This window comes from Schistocerca cancellata, chromosome 4 (assembly GCF_023864275.1).
Source record: "Schistocerca cancellata isolate TAMUIC-IGC-003103 chromosome 4, iqSchCanc2.1, whole genome shotgun sequence".
Lineage (NCBI taxonomy): Eukaryota > Metazoa > Arthropoda > Insecta > Orthoptera > Acrididae > Schistocerca > Schistocerca cancellata.
This window is the reverse complement of record NC_064629.1, coordinates 838,467,105-838,484,741: the sequence shown is the minus strand read 5'-3', so window position 1 is coordinate 838,484,741 and position 17,637 is coordinate 838,467,105. Positions and strand designations below refer to the sequence as shown.

Below are 17,637 nucleotides of genomic sequence, written 5' to 3'. Positions count from 1 at the left end.
TTTTTTGTTCGAAATTTATCAATTTGGAGCAAACTTGCTGTCATACGTTTCATAACCACAACACGCAAAAAATATCAAAGCACAAGCAAAATTATACGGGATCATCATCATTACCAGCACCTTCTCTAACTGTGATTCAGTGATAGTTCATAATCATTTCTTTCACTTTTTCCACAATTTATTTGGTTGATAATGTACTGGGGAGAGGGGCGGGCATCTTCATGGCCATCGAAATGCTTATACCACTCATAAACCCACGGCTTACTCAAAACAGACTCACAAAAGCAGTATCTAACATTAGAAAAACTTTGATGCACTTCATTCCATTCTTACAGAAAAATTTAGTACAATTTCTCTGAAACATTTTTATCCAAAATAAACCATCTTCTCTACTACAAAAACACACGTAACTTTTTTCAACGACTGACAACAGACTAAATACTAGATATGGCTAACATTGTACAGATACTTTTTCAGACATGTTTACCAACTCAACAAAGAAAAAAACTGAGCTACTTGGGCTAAAATGCTACAATAGGTTGACTGGGTTTCAAAGAGAATAAACCAGGACTCTAGTGTCTATACCTAACTTCATCACTACACTTATGCTTACCTTTCTTGGCACTTATCGTGATATTTTGAAATTGACAATAGGGCTATGACAATGCAGCAGCTGAAAAACCCATAGCAAGAATGTATCTCCATTTTGTGAATTGTAAAGGAAAATGTAGGTACGCTACACACAAAAAATCCTTTTCTTCAGAAATAAGAAAGACTGACACATAGTTTTTTTATTATGATAGCCTGAGTATACTGTCTGCAATGTTTAGTCACTTACTAGGGACCTAGGTGCAATTTGTTAATCCTAAAAAGTATGTAATATTACTAACCAGTTATCAGACACAAATGATGCATACATGAAAACCGATATTCAATTATCGCTGCTAACACTTACTGCATCACTCACATTCTTCACCAAATTAACTTCCATATGGCGGCAGTCCCAATATGGGAGACAATTTTAGTGATGCTCCTTTATATCTTCTTGGGTTTTGGTTTTACTTGTCTCAAGGGCCATAAAGAAGAAGGTCTACATGTTAGAGGTGGGGGTAGGTAACACCTGCTTTTCTTTTCAACATATCTCTTATTCTTTCTTTACACATAAGACGAGTTAAAGGAAATGCGGTAGTCCTATATATGTATTGTGAAAACCTACACCACATTTCTATAAGGTTTTGCTTTTAGGAAACTTGTTTTGCACAAATATTTAAATAAACGAGAAATATTATTGCACACGTACTGGAACAATTATTTGTCCCCAAAAGATTTTCTACGGACAGCACTGACATTTATATGAAAACTGGAACTATCCTGACAAAACCGGAACGTCTCATTAGCTTATGCAACAAGCAAAACTGCAAAATTTCCGTTACTTCTGGACACACCTTAACTAAGTCTCAAAAATGAGTTCACAGTCAGAACCCGCAAATCACAGGTAATTCAGTAATCTTTGGCTACACATTGGTGCCAACATTTCTGGGACGGTGCCCATACATTCGAGAGTACATTTTCAGTTGAATTCGTAGAGGACCTATGTAAACAGGTCTTACGCAGACATCTTGGACATGCATTGCAATTTTGGGTGTGAATAATTATACTCTGTCATTGCAGAACAGAAAAGAAAATCATTTAAAAGATGATGGGCTACAACACTTCACACACGTCAAAATCAGTAAATATTAAATAAAGCATAAGAATGCAGACAAAACATACAACCTCAATATACTTCAGCAGTTGGTGCCCCTCAACTACTTGAGTCTTTTGACCTCTTCTGAGGCTTTAAGTTCATATTAAAGACTTCTTCTTCTTTAATTCGGCTGTGGTGCAATCCATGCCGAATTTTAGCTGGATGCATTTCCATGCAAAGTGGCTTTGTGGTTCCTTGCAGCAGTGAGATTCCATAAATGTATTTCTTGCTGGTAAAGTTTCAAAACCTCACAAACTTGTCTGTTACTCCACTGCTCCTGAGACATTTTGATTTCAAAATCCCAACTTGGAAGTACAAGCGAAAAACAAATGAATTCAGATTTCGAAACAACAACCAAACCAGAAAATGTTGGTACCAATGCTTGGTCGAAGTATCCCTATTAGCCCCAACAGCCTTTTATGTTTGGTTGAAATACCGACAAGCAACGGAGTAGTACCAATATAGTCAATGTTGGTCTCAACAAGTGGACCCATCCTTAGGCAAGACAGAAAGGGAAATTCAAAGAGTATAAAAAAGCCTGCCTTCCCAAAGGTAGGAGAAAATGTCTGAAAGAAACGGCATTCCCTCATTTACAGAGTCTTACCTGCAAAACCATGTTCACAACATTGCATAAATTATGACATAGTCAAAGCTGAATTAATTTGGTGTTATTATAATTCTTAATTAATTGTATCACACTTGTACCAGTACTTCTAAAATTTTTTGATGTATGCTTTTTCTGAATTGCAATTTCTTGGACATTGTGCTAAATCAATGCAGTATTCACTGATGCAAACAAATTATTATTATTCATATTCTTATTATTATTATTACATTAAAATATTTTATGGATCTACCACTATAAGACTGTATGACATAATGGAATGAAAGTAAGCATAGAATGACACCCTTTGTATTGCAAACAAAGATTTGTTTATGCATATCTGCAGTTCTGTTTATGCTGCTCGCAATGAAATTTATTATGAAGTCTTCATAACGGGAATTTAGTGTTGTCAACCTTTTCTGTTTGCATGTACTCATATTTTATGTATATGTTGAACTGCATAATGGGAGGGGATCTTTTTCCAAAGTTTAATGAAAGTGAGCTGGTCAATAACCATTTACAAATGCCCATTAACTTTTGTTAACAGCTCTTTCCACAACTGCATTTGATTTGCTGTTTACATAATGTTTGTATAATTTGCAAAGAAAACAAACTTAGCACCTAATACTGTTACTGTTGGAGGGTTTTGACACACACAATTAAAAGGGCCACAAGATGGAAACTTGTGGCACACCACTTTCAATTAGTTTTCCTTTACATTAAGACTGGAACTTCTCACACCCTTTCTTTGCTGTTAGACACATCTTCAACCATGTCACATAATTTCCTGCCAACCTACAATATTCTGATTTACTTATAATGATGTTGTAATTTATGCAGTCAAATACTTTGACAGACCACAGAATACACCAAAATACTAAGTAAATGTCTAAGAATTAAGTACGTTCTCAGTGTATGTAAAAACAGCCATTTCTAGTACCAAAGCCTTTAGAAATCCAAACTGTGATTTCCACACCACAGTTTTCCAATCGTAAGATTCAGTGACAGATTACACAGTGTGAACCTGAACTTTAACACAAAATTTCAAAGATTGATCGTGGATATTTTCAGTGTATTTTGGCATAAGGGACCCACAGTCTCCCATGGCTCTTTGCAGAGTAACTGCATTTTATTTGATTCATAACCACATGTACCTTTGTATCTGTATTGCACTGAAAACATCTGCACAACACTGCAAGTGTTGACAAAAGTGCTGTGTGTTTTGTTTGGAAACAAATGTGTTCTATTCACTCATGGCAACTGCTTTTGACAACAGTAAAGCCCAGTTTACTCTTTGGCCTCAAGTTCGCTTTCAGTTTTGCTCCATTCTATCTCAGGTTTGTTTTTCCGGTGGTGTTAATTGTACATTGACAATGACACACAGCAAAATAGGTTCACCGATGAAGAGATGGCAGATATGTACTGTGTGTATGGGCTCATTCAATGCAACGAAAGAGTATCCCAACAACACTATGTTGAGCTGTTCTGGCAATGACAGCAATAATGTCATGGTAAATTTCTAATCTGAAGGCTGTTACATTATTCAGATGGAGCTTAAATTAATGAAATGCAGTGACATGGAATTCCACTAGCGAAATCTGTTCTGAAATGTCGAACAAGCAGTATATTGAATGTGTCATGATACACAAAAATTTGAGCAGCCACACCAAAATACCTATCTGGATCTTCTGCTCATCATGAGCATTTGCCTTAATCATCTGAGCACACCCTCGCACCAAGAATCAAATTCTCAAAACCAGAAGTACTAGTGGCCTGTGCTTTAACAATAATTGCATCTTTATGCAATTAAAATATCTCCCAATTTAGATTTAAAAAAAGATACTATACCATCCACAAGTTGTGATTTTGTGTGTGTGGTGGGGGGGGGGGGGGGGGGGATGGCGGGGCGGGAGGGGGGGGGGGGAGCGCTTTTGGAGGGTGCTCAACATCACGTATCTCTCACCGTGTCTTTGTGCCATAGTAACTTACATGCTTTCCTGTGTAAATTATGGTATCAATGCATTATTGATATTAAGCTGAAATAATTTATTTACAGATTTTGTGAACACACTGCCCCTGTTTGACTTGTTTCCTGGCCTGGAATTTTAAAATCAGCAGTCCTATGGAAAGAGAAGTATACTTGTATTAAAATTAATTACAAATGATACTGAGTGATGTGCAGCATCCAAAGAAAGTGTTTATAAACAGATCAAGTAACCCCCTAACTCAAAACATAAAAACATTAGTTTCTGGTGAGCCATACCATGTCGATAGGTTGTCGTATGTTTTCCGCATGCCATCTTTGTCTCTAATGGAGGGCGTGCTGTTTTGACATAAGCAAGTGGCAGTGTGAGGAGTGAGCCATACAATGGCTGGCGACAGAGCAGGGAGGGCCCTTCAAGCATGATGTGTTGTGATTTTGAGTCTTGTAAGTTCTCTGTTGGACAAACGGACTTCGGTATTCCAATTGGGGTCGCGTGTCTGAGAATAAGTTTTCATCTCGCTGGCTTCCGAATATTTGAGATGGCCACAGCTATTCCTATTGCAGAAGTCTGTGGCTGTGGCGCTTTGGTTAAGAGGGAAGTGTGCCATCTTAGAACTATGGTGAGGTACCTTACTTCTGCTGAGGTAATTTGGCGACAGCATGAGGTTCACAAAATGTTCTTTCCTATTGTCTCTCCCAGTGTGCCGCCATTTGCTTATGCGCCTTACCCGTCTTCACAGCTATTATAACCATTAAAATACCGATTCAATCTTCCCCCTTGCTTAAGCCCCTGTCATGAGTATGCTGAGTTGGAGTTCAAGAGGCCTGCACGTGTTTGTACTAACTGCTTATTATACCAACATAAATTTGTGATTTTCTGTATTTAAAGACATACTGCACTTTTACCTTCCTATATGATAACTTTGTGGACTGTGGTTTAAGTTACCTCTTTTATTGCTGCGAGTGACTTTGATGCTTGCTAGTTAACGTGTTAATTTTGGTAGAAAAGGGTTCATGCCAATTTCTTTGTATTTAAGGTACTTTCTGCTAATGTAATCGAAGTTCGTTTGGCAACTGTGTGCATCCATTCAAATCTCACTGATTTTCTGCCCCGCATGGTGACCTCTTGTTACTTTTGTGCCACTGGGCATTGTTTTGAAACTGAATTGCAGTTGACAGGTGAATCTTTGCATCTGTGTGTGTGTGTGTGTGTGTGTGTGTGTGTGTGTGTGTTCAGTAATAAGGCCATGATTGCATTTTTGTTATAATACTGGAGGGCTTAGTTTTGGCCCCTTTTTGTATGTGGGTGTGTAATTACACTCGTAAACATATTGTGTTCAGTTCCATGATTGAGAGGCTAAAGATAATTTATGATTAGATTACTTGTTGAACTTAAAGATCCTTTTTCTTGCCACGTACTACCAGCAGTTACTAACACCGGGCGCAGAATTGTCTCAATTATCTGGGAGGTGTCTATATCAGATTTACGCTGAATAACTACCTGGGGACAGCCAGTTGGATTCTGAGGCCATAGGTTGCATTGTCTCTTGATCAACAGTACTCGTGTGGACCCAAAAGAAATTGCTTGTTTTATGTATTTTTTGAAGAGAGTGTGTGTGTGTGTGTGTGTTTTTTGGTAACTGAGTGTAAATTGTAAAATCATTGTTTAATAAGTTTTCATTCCTTTGCCCAGCAATGTTGTGAAACATTCTGTGATACCAAGCAATTGTAAATCAGTAAACAGGCTGTCAGAAAATATGTTAAGGCGAATTGCTTAATTGCTTGTGACACAAAGTCTTCTTGCTGTAGCTGTTGTTTTGAAGGATCATTCTTCCATCACATAAGCATGTAAAAAAAGAAAAGAAAAAAAATTCTGTGTCCTAATAATTACATGGTATCTCATTATAGGAATTGAAGCTAAGCGATAAATGATTAATTCTCAAGGAACTACAACAAATTTCTTTGCCTCTGTGAATTGGGTTGCTGAAAATATAGTCCCATAGCTTACCTAATTTATATGATCTCTCTACATTCTAGCACAGTAATGGCTGGACACTGACACAGTTTTAATATCAGAGAATTGAATTTCGTGGAATCATAGTCCCAGTGTATTATCTGCTACAGGCAATTCTTTTTAAGTTGGGTGTTGATGCTTCTTTTAATAGTGTCTATGAACATTTAACCACACGAGAAAAAGATTTTGTATACTCCTGCTGTGGAAGGCAGTGGGTGTTTGACTTTTGCAGTACTCAAATATTCATGCACCTTTCTTGTTTTAATAAACACCAACTCTTATTAGCACTCTGTACAAATGATCCGTTATTGTTTTTGTGAATGAGAACGAAACTTCCCCTTCCACTGCAACTAGCTCTGCAAGTGAAGAGGTTAATGAAATTAAAGAAATTATTCAGATATTTAGGGGAGGCATAAATTTAATGTCATAGAGGACTAAAATTTGATAGTATCAAATTGAAAGTAAGGAAAAATATTATGAAACATATATGGGGAAAGCAGTGAAAGAGGAGAACCCTTCATTGAATTTAATTCAGAGCATAATTTAATCATTACTAATATTTCATTTAAAAATCATGAAAGGAGGTTGTACCGCGGAATAGACATGGATGCACAGGACGGTGTCAAGTAGATTACATAATGGTAAGACAGAGACTTTGAAACTAGATTTTAAATTGCTAAACATTTCCAGGGACAGATGTGGACTCTGGTCATAATTTCTCTGTTGTGAACTGCAAATTAAAGGTGAAGGAATTACAAAAAGGAAGAAAACTAAATAGATATGACCTGGATAATTTGAAACAGCCAATGGTTGCCAAGAGTTTCAAAGGCAGCAATGGGCAATGATTGACTGAAGCATGGGTAAAGAACGCAATAGAAAATGAATGAGTAGCCATGAGAGATGAAATAGTGAAGGCATCATAGGGACAAAAAGACAAAGCCCAGTAAACTCTTTGGATAATGCACCAGATATTGAATGTAACAGGTGAAAGGACAAGATATAAAAATGCAGCTAATAAAACAGACGCAAGGGAATACATACATCTAAAAAAATGACAGAAGGTTAATGTTTAACATCTCGTCAACAACAAGGTCATTAGATGGACAACAAGCTCTGATTAGGAAAGGGTAGGGAAGGAAATCGGCCATGCCCTTTCAAAGGAACCATGTTGGCTGGCATTTGCCTTAAGCGATTTAACAAAATCACAGAAAACCCAATCTGGATGGCCAGATGCAGATCAAAAAGTGAGGCTACACAAGAATGGCTAAAACACAAATGAAAGGGTGTTCAAGCAAGCATAACTAAGACAAATATAAATACTGCCTACACGAAAATTAAAGGGACTCTTGGAGAAAAGAGAAGCCTCTGTGTTAATATCATGCGCTCAGATGGAAACACAGTACTAAGCAAAGAAGGGAATACTGAAGGGTTGAATGAATATATAGAAAGGCTATGAATGGTATACAAACTTGAAAGCAGCATTAAGAAAGGGAAGGGGAAACAGATAAATGTAGGATGGGAGATATGATATTGCCCCTGGAGTAGACAACATTCCCTCAGAGCTGCTGATGTCCTTGGGAGAGCCAAACAAAACTATTACACCTGATGTGGAAGGCATATGAGACAGCCAAAATACTCTTACACTTCAGAAAAGAATGGAATAATCCCAATTATAAAGAAGGCGCACATTGATATGTGTGAAAACAGACGCAAAATATTTCCAGAAGAATGGATAAACAGATAGAAGCCAATCCCAGGAAAGGTCCACTTGGGTTCCACAGAAATTTAGGAACAAGTGAAGCAATATTGTTCTTTATACTTACCATAGAAGATAGGTTGAAGAAAGGCAAACCTCTATTTGTAGCATTTGTAGATTTAGAGAAAGTTTTAGTCAGTGTTGACAGGAATACGCCCTTTGAAATTCTGAAGGCAGCAGGGATAAAATACAAGGGGCAATAAGTTATCTACAATTTTTGCAGCAACCACACTACAGTATAATACTGAAGGGCACGAAAAGGAAAGCAGTGGCACATTAGGTAGGCAATAAAGGAAACTGAAGAAAAATTTGGAGAAGAAATTTGAAGTTTATGGGGTAGAAATAAAAACTTTGCAGTTTGCTGATGACACTGTAATTCTATCAGAGACGGCAAAGGACTTCGAAGAACTGATGAACAGAATGGATGTTGTAAAAAAAGGTTATAAGAGAAATAACAACAAAAGTAAAACAAGATTAATGGTCTGCAGTCAAATTAACTCAGGTGATGCTGAGGGAGTCAGATTAGGAAATGAGATATTAAAGGTAGAAGATGAATTTTGCTATTTGGGTGGCTAAATAACTGATGCTGGCCTGACTAGAGGGGCCATAAAATGGAGACAGGCTATAGCATGTAAAGCATTTCTGAAAATGAGGACTTTGCTAACACTTAATATAAATTTAAATCTTAGGAAGTATTTCTGAAGGTATTTGTCCAGAGTGTAGAAATGTGAGTGATCAACTGTTTTGAAAAGAAGAGAATTGAAGCTTTTGAAATATGGTACTAAACAAGAATGCTGAAGGTTAGATGGACAGATTGAATAACTAATGAGGAGATAGTGAACCAAATTGGGGAAAAATGACATGTACAGTACAACTTAACTGAAATAAGGGATTGATTGATAGGGCACATCCTGATGCAAGACAGATTTGTCAGTTTGGTAACTGAGGGAAGTATGGGGGTAAAACTGTGAGAGACCAAGGGATGAATATAGTGGGTAGGTTTAGACAGATGTATGTTGCCGTAGTTACTCTGATACGAAGAGGCCTGCACACGGTAGAGTAGTGTGAGACCTGCATCAAATCAGTCGTTGAACTGAAGACGACGACGACGACCACCACCACCACCACCACCACCACCAACAACAACAACAACAACAACAACTATTTGCATGAGCATGAACACCATACTAAAGAATACAGGAACAATAGTCACCCAGAAAACATGAAATAGCAGTAGCAGATCATGCATTGGGACCAAGGAAACACCAAATTCGATTCTCCAATACTAAAGATTTACATGAAACAATTATTATTAGACTAGGATATACAGAGATACTAAAGAAAGTCAAATACACAAACAACTCTAACAGAAAAGGAGGAGGACTGCAATTAGCAAGTGAAGTGCCGTAGCGCTACGCAAAGCAAACAGCTGTACAAACACAATAGCACAAATGGCATGAATCTGCACTCTTCGAAACTGGTACGCAATTGCTAGTTTTAACATATTATGTCTTTATAGTCTCTGAGATCATCATCTACAGTCAGGAACAAAACATTAGGCACAGAAACATGTCAGAAAATGGCCTAATGCCCATAAAACCAATGATAAAAAGAACCATGAGTCCAAATGTTTCCCTAAACATACAGTAGCAGATGATACTGAATCAACACTTCTGAAGACATGGACTATAATGTAATACCATGGGGCACTGATACAAGAGCAGTAATTGTGTTATTCAAACTACTATGCTCAGAATGAATATGATGAGTCCATATTTGTATTTTAATTGAAGTGGCCTATCATTCAGGGTCAGGTCATTATTGAACATTGGAGATATATACGAATTGTGTGAACAAACACAAACCACACAATATATAGACTTCAGCTCTAGTTGCATAAAAAGAGTATTTGAAATTCACACGTGGCACTGTTATGAAAAGGATAGTTACTACTCACCAAATACACCATATAGCGGAGAAGCTGAGTCCCAGATAGGCACAACAAAAAGACTGTCAAACAAAGCTTTCGGCCAAACAGGCCTTCATAAGAATTAGGCAATACACACACACACACACACACACACACACACACACACACACACACACAGAGAGAGAGAGAGAGAGAGAGAGAGAGAGAGAGAGAGAGAGAGAGAGAGCCTCAGCCTCTGGTTGCCAAGGCCAGAGACTGTGGTCTCGTGTGTGTGTGTGTGTGTGTGTGTGTGTGTGTGTGTGTGTGTGTTTTTTTTTTTTTTTTTGCCTAATTCTTATGAAGGCCTGTTTGGCCAAATGCTTTGTTTGACAGTAAAATTATAAATAATGTAGCAACCAGTTGCAGAAACATAATTTATTTATCTTGTTGCAAATTGATTTTGACTGGTATCAGTCATCATTGGTGCATTTTTCTAACTGATACATACCATAAGTAGAAGTACTGTCCTTGGCAGATTTCTGTCATGAAGTGACATGGTTTTTTGTTGTGTCTATCTGTGACTCAGCACCTCCACTATATTGTGAGTAGCAACTATCATTTTCATAATACTGTCATCATTCCATCCTGGATTTTTTTCAGTGTTTCAAATTGAGAACATCATTGATTGGCTACAAGAGGACCGTAACATGACAGTTGAGTAACGTAATTTGCATCATTCTGATTGCACAGGAGTAAGGCAAATTTTATTATGCTCGCTTGCTTGTCATAACCTAGGGCAATTACCATATTTCATTGAAACCAGTTGTGAATTACTTACAAAATCTTTCTACGCTACTAGTTCTGCAGTGTGAATATTGCAATAATTAAGCAGTTGGGGACTGCCCTCCATCCAAGGAAGAAAGGGACATGAAAACAAACTCATGCATGTTGGTGTCAGTTGTCCAAGAAGGTGCTCACACTTGTCACACTGGTTCTGGATGACAGGAGTATAAAAATTCATGCCTCTGCCGGTAGCAATCAAAGTTTATCTCACAATCACTACAGCATGAATTAGCACCAATGTTACATGTAGAATGTCAACTAAGAATATCAGTAAGTATTAGATAGAAGCTGTACTAAAAACAATGGTACTGTTCACCAGGATTCCTCTCACAGGCCATTACCATGCAGCATGTCTCTAATCATGTAATGGAAGAGATGTAACTGGAGGGATGAACAACTCCAAGTTGTGCTTTGGGTGTGAGCAGAGTTTGCCTTGCAACTGATGGCCATTTGTGAGTGTGGTGGTGTTCAATCAAGCAATAACATACATGACCAGTGCGCTTTTGTGAATAAAACTGTTAGACCATTGTTTCACTATGTCATTTCTACTAGTGTGTTTCAGATGTAATTTTTATTTATCCTTGCCAAGAGGAGTTATCAGCTAGTCCAACTATATGGGGCACTTATCTACAGCAGGAATAGGAACATCAGGTACATTAACACAATATGACACTGGTAAGACAAGATCTACTGAAAGAGCCATACAGATTTCTCTGTGTGGAATATAAGAATAAAGTACTGCAGATTGACACTGAACTATTGATTCACCATTTACTCTTTGGAAACAAAACTGTAAAAATAAAAAATGGTCTCAAGACCTCTTTTTTTTAAAATCATTATCAGAATGTAATTTAAGCTATGTGTCACTTTTTCTCAAGAATAAATTTATGACTTCATCGTGAATCCACTTCTCAGGTACCAATAAAGTCAAATGAAAAATTAAAGAACTCTGCCTCAATTACAGAAGCTTCAGTGTAACAGTCTGCCTTCTAACAAATCAATCATTGTGACAAAGAAATTGTGTGAACTGAGATTTCAATTAATTTGTAAAGCACTCTGTTGCTTGGATACAGTGGAAAGGTATGGCGGTCCTCACCATTAAAGTTTGTTTGAACACTCCAGTTCATTACTAGACCCGGTATGCCCTCACTTTCCACCAGTCTTTGGACTGATTTATCCAGCCAGTTAGTGAGGGAGCTACTGTTGAGTACAGCTTGACAGATCTCAGCTGATTTATTTTTGTTCCTGCATTTAAATATAATGACTTGACACACACTTTCCATAAACAGAGAAGGCTACTGTAACCACAATCACTATTCTGCAGAGACTTATGTAACATTTTTCCCTTACATTTAATAGTGGCTAGCAGTCACTTGATGGAGACTGTTGAGAACTGAAATTGATTTTTCACAAAACAAAAATACATACATACCATTTGTTCCCCAATAATGCAATATGACAAAACCGTTTCATACTGGTGGTGATATGCATGGTATTAGCAGTTTAGTTGTGACTACGAAGATCATTGTCATGCTATGTAAGTGACAGTAATAGTATTCTTTCTCCTTCTTTCCATTACATATTCTAGATTACTCACCTTTTTCAATAATCTGTAATAACAAATGTTGTTAAAAGAAGATTTTACAGCACAATCTCGCCATTTCAACTAAATGACAAATAGACATCAATACTTATTCAAGATATATAAAACACCAATCTTTTTCTTTTTTGGTAAAATAATTCATTTAATTTCCCCATTCCATTGTGTGTGTGTGTGTGTGTGTGTGTGTGTGTGTGTGTGTGTGTGATGTTTTTACAAATAACTTTTTAACATACACATAAAAATTGATATTTTGTCCAAGCATAAAACTGTATTAGAACCTCCTGTTATTTCACTAAATGTACCAGACATAATTCTGTATTTTTCTGATTTCACATATAAGTTACCGATTTTTTTACTTATAACCATAAAATGTGAAAATATAATTATTATTGTTATGATTATTATGATTATTCATATTTATCATTATTAATTATGTATAAGCCAACTATTGATCTGAAGGAAAGCAACAGAATACTTGTGTATAAAGACATTATCAGTACCCTGATTATTAACTTTCTTAGCACTACCTCATATTCACATCACAGCACAGTTCTAAATTTCAAATCTGCTTTATGCTTGTAAAAACAATAAAACAGTCAGTCTTGTGGAGTCACCTCTTCATCAGAGGTGCAGCATCCCTAAAGAGTTCCAAGACAGAGCACTGCTCTGAGCAAGAGAAACATAAATATTAATTATTCGTTTCGTAACTTGTCAGTAATGCTGCATCCACAGGCTCCATACATGAAGGACACGTGAAACTCCTCATTAACCAATCGTCAATGCACTGAACATGATAAATATGCATACATGGCAGGTATCGTACTGGGTCATTCACATTAAATTCCACCATACAGATCACACATCTGAAATAAAAAATAATAATAATAATAAATAAATAAATAAATAAAAATGCAACAAACATTCCAAAATTATATAACTTTCTCAAAATTTGGATACAATTAGATGAATTTAATATAATGCAGTGTAAATAATCCCCCTCCCGTATACTTCACAGCATTTCATGTGGAATACCTAACAAAGGTTTCAACTGCTGCCAAGTCCCTCCCAGACATGATTCCCATTAGTTCAATAGTTAAGACACCTTTCAAGCTGAAACACATTTGCTTCCTTAAAGCAAAGAATTTTCAAAGGAAATGTTAGTAAGGGAAAATGCGTAGATTCTTTACTTATAACCCTTCAAATAATCCGAGTGTCCATGCACTGGGACATTCACACTTTGAAGTCTAACAAAGGACTTGCAAGCAAAATGAGTGCTTGCAGCAACAATAAAGTTTTAATTTATGTAAGTAGACATGATGTGTAGATTACAACTTGCAGAATAGCTGTATTATTACCATTTATCTCTTACTTCACAAACATGTTCATGTTGTTCACATTCATGATACAACAGAATTTTTTAGGCTTTTGGTAAAGCCTGTGAGCATGTAGATCTCTGCAAGATACACAATACAAGAAAAGGGATTGCTGGTCACAGCATAAAACTTATGCACACTAATACTATGCAGTCTTCTGACAAACTACATTACAGCGACACAATTTTGTTACCATACAAGACTTCAGAATAAAATTCTGTTGTAAGTTGCACAGCTATTTTTATTTTGCTTTACCAGTTTTGACAAATTAATTTGTCATCAGCAGAAGCCTACAAAATTCGGGTATTATAAATCAACAGAGGGCTATACATTTATGTAAAGTATAAGAAACATATTACAGAAACTAACCTAGTATAGGTATAGTAGATGTCAACTTCTTCACAGGTTCATTATACCATGATATGTTCAAAAATGTATGTACTGTATGTGATTACTGTAAAAACAGATTGATCATTTACAGTAAATGAATCACATCTGTGGACATGTCCAGCTGTTGCACCACGAGCAAGGAGCATATATGAAAAGTATAACTACGGTACATCATTTTGTAGGCTTCTAAAGACAACTCATTTGTTGAAACCAGTGAACCAAAATAAAAATATCTGTGCAACTGATGACTGAATTTTATTCGGAAATATATGCTACATTTGCTGAAAAATAACAGCTATGAATAAAATAATATTGCATAAGAGTACTATGATATCTGCCAGGAGGAGGAACCCAACTATTTGTAAGCAACATGCATCAACAGCTTCAAGAAACTCTTGTTGATAATGCGAACTGAAAAGTTCATGATCATGTAGAACAGTGTGTTTTGATTGCAACATGTGCAACACTACCTATGGTTATCAAAATGCTGATAACCCCTCAAATATGGCATTTAGCCACTCATACAGCTACAATTAAACACAAAATAGGCACATACTGTCCTCACATTAATTTTATATATGTGAGATTCTGAATGAACAATGACGCATTTAGCTCCATCAGCAATAATAATGGAGGGAGCCTTGACTGGCTTCTCTGATCAAAAACTGGCCACAAATGCTGCACAATATCCAAAGGAGGAGACTGGGTGGGCCACAAAAGACTCTGGAAGTCCATCAACACACACCTAGAGAAACTTGGCAGTATGTACCGTCAAACAGGATGATTTCGGACACTGGGGTGAAATCGGACAGTATGGCTTATTTGCTCTTTGCCCCTGCATAAAAACAAAGAGTTACTTATTTTAATGTCCATGCGCCAGTTATTTTAAGCGCAAGATTGCATTTATCGCTTTCCACAACTTTTCTTTTGCGTCACTTGTTTCCCTATGTGAATAATTGACGAAACGTCTCAGTGTTAAAAATCCACGCATCATCGTAAAGTGGAAACTTTCTATTGTTGCGTCAAGCGGGAAGTTATTGTAACCGTAATTGTCGACGCGCTCCGTAGCTAACAGCATTGAGACAATTTCTGTACAAGTTTGTCGAGTTTCTCGTGCTAGGTTATAAAATAACGACGGTTTTTGTAAAACTGTGTACTGTGTGGGCTGATTTCGGACGCTGCCAAGAACATATAACAGCAGGAGAGGTGCTACAGTACGGTGTAATTATGACCTGGAACTTTTAGATAAAGCTGTTCGTGATATTCAGAGTGGTAAATTATCAGTGCTAAATAAAGAAGAAGAAATGTTGAAGCAAAGTATCTTGAGCACATTGGCGATTTCCCTTCACTAAATTGGGTATTAGATATTTAGTTAAAGGCTACCTTGATAAACCTGGCCAAAAAGAGAAGAAATTTCATAATAATTTGCCAGGTGAAGTATGGGTGCATTTATTCCTCAAGCAACAGCCAGAAGATCTTTCCATTCGCTTAAGCGGAAATATTAAACGAACTCGTGCAGAAGTGAACAAAGAGACTGTTAAGATGTTTTTCTCCAACACCAAGGCAAAGCTGGAAAATCTCCCACCTAGCAACATGATCAACTATGATGAAACCATCATTCCGTATCACTTATTCTTAACAAAGGGCTACCTTAAAATGTGTAAAATGTCACCAAAATCAAATAAAAAGCATGTAGAATTTAAAAAAAATGCAGTAATTGTCTGAATTCACCCTCTATATACTGTTACTTCGGACAGAGATTAAAAAATACACGTGTCCGAAATCACCTCAACTCATAGGGTGACTTCAAACATTTTAACTGCCTCAGATAAATATACCTACACATACACTTTCTGGTTCTGGGATATTTTATTCGTTACACATATACCCGACCACTTCCATAACAATCAATTTAATCTAACAATATATACGAAAGTTACCATCAAAATAACAACAAAACCGTCCGAAATCATCCCGTTTGACGGTACTGATGTCTCAAATGAGGACTTCGCTATAATTCAGCCTTTGAGAGAAAGACTATAACTGACAAAATAACATTAAACTTTTGCTACCTACAAGCTTAATGGTAAAAAAGGCAATACATTGGACAAGTTTCTTTTGATCTTGTCACACTAAGTTAACTTCTTGACTTATTGCACTACATTACTCTCTTTCTTTATGATGCATGACCTTCGTACTTACTAGCCTTGTAATAATACATCCTTGGTTATGATCAGACATGTATACATCACTACCCAGACATGCTCTTCAGTCTGCGTGTCTTGTGTCACAGATTCAAGACACAGATTGTTTGAATGTCAATAAAGTTCTCACGTCACTTAACTGTAAGTTAGTTTATGACCTTTTGTGCCTGTCTTTAATCTTGACCAATTCCTGTCACTAAGGTTTGGTTATCGTCCATTATCACCACTGGCTGATGCTGTTTTTCCATGAGGTGTGTATGCCATTACCACCACTGATATTTTTTCTCTCAATACCTTGAATGCACTGGCAACCTGTTGGGCACTTGTTCCAACTAAACACAGTCCAACAATCTGCCTATGTTGAAAGTATGAAAGGACAACCATTTTCCTTCACCCTTCTCTGACCAGATGGTTGGACAAATATTTATTGCCTAACATACCGCAAAATATACTTCCTTTACTCAAAAAACAAAGATCATTCTCACTGTTTTATAAACATTATTTATTAAAAAATGTGGGTGTTCAAGTTGTTTTGGTAATCAGTTGTATACTACATAATACGGCACAAGTAGCTATTACTCCAACACTTTATAACATTAACTTGTAGGAACACATATCGTCGAAGGAAATACATGTAGTAAATATTCTCTAAGTACAGGGTAGTTATGGTTCTTTTGAAATCATACAGATTTTTATGCCACTGACTTCTTAAATATCATTCGATGTACTCTTCCTCTTTCCATTACTCAACCATTTTTGTAGGTGTTGGTTGAATATACTTTCATTTTAGTAAACTGAATTCACCGACAGTAAGATTCAACAGCCAATTATTTATGCTGTGTTATATGTAGGATTGTAAAATTCTGTCACTTCTTCTTGAGCTGCAGTATAAACCATATTCCTATTTGTGTAGCATGCTGGACTCCTTCACAATGCATTCTCTGTGTATTTAAAGGAGAAGGGTGCATCTTTGGACTTCATTTTGAATGCTGCTGTTGCTCCACCCAAAATGCAGTCTAAAAATCACTGCAGTGGTGAAAACATCAATGAACTGGGCCAATCAACATGGCTGGTAGCACAAAATGCATCTTAGCACAAATTAAGCTGTACAAAGCTTTACTTCAAGTAATGAAAACCAGTGTCTCTCTCAGAAGACCTCAATCAGTGTTTCAATGCTGCATCTGATTTCAGTTTGTACAATATGACAAAC

At 36.8% G+C, this 17,637-nt stretch overlaps 1 protein-coding gene across 1 annotated transcript in view; it reads right to left on the bottom strand.

Annotated features, from left to right (window-relative positions):
- Window positions 1–12,620: 12,620 nt before the first annotated feature.
- LOC126184932 (RING finger protein 11) overlaps window positions 12,621–17,637 on the bottom strand; it is a 37,243-nt gene continuing 32,226 nt past the window's right edge. Inside the window, exon 3 of the mRNA XM_049927603.1 lies at window positions 12,621–13,323. Within this exon, the coding sequence (XP_049783560.1) occupies window positions 13,149–13,323 (175 nt within the window). The 3' untranslated portion in view covers window positions 12,621–13,148. The remainder of the gene's footprint in view (window positions 13,324–17,637) is intronic.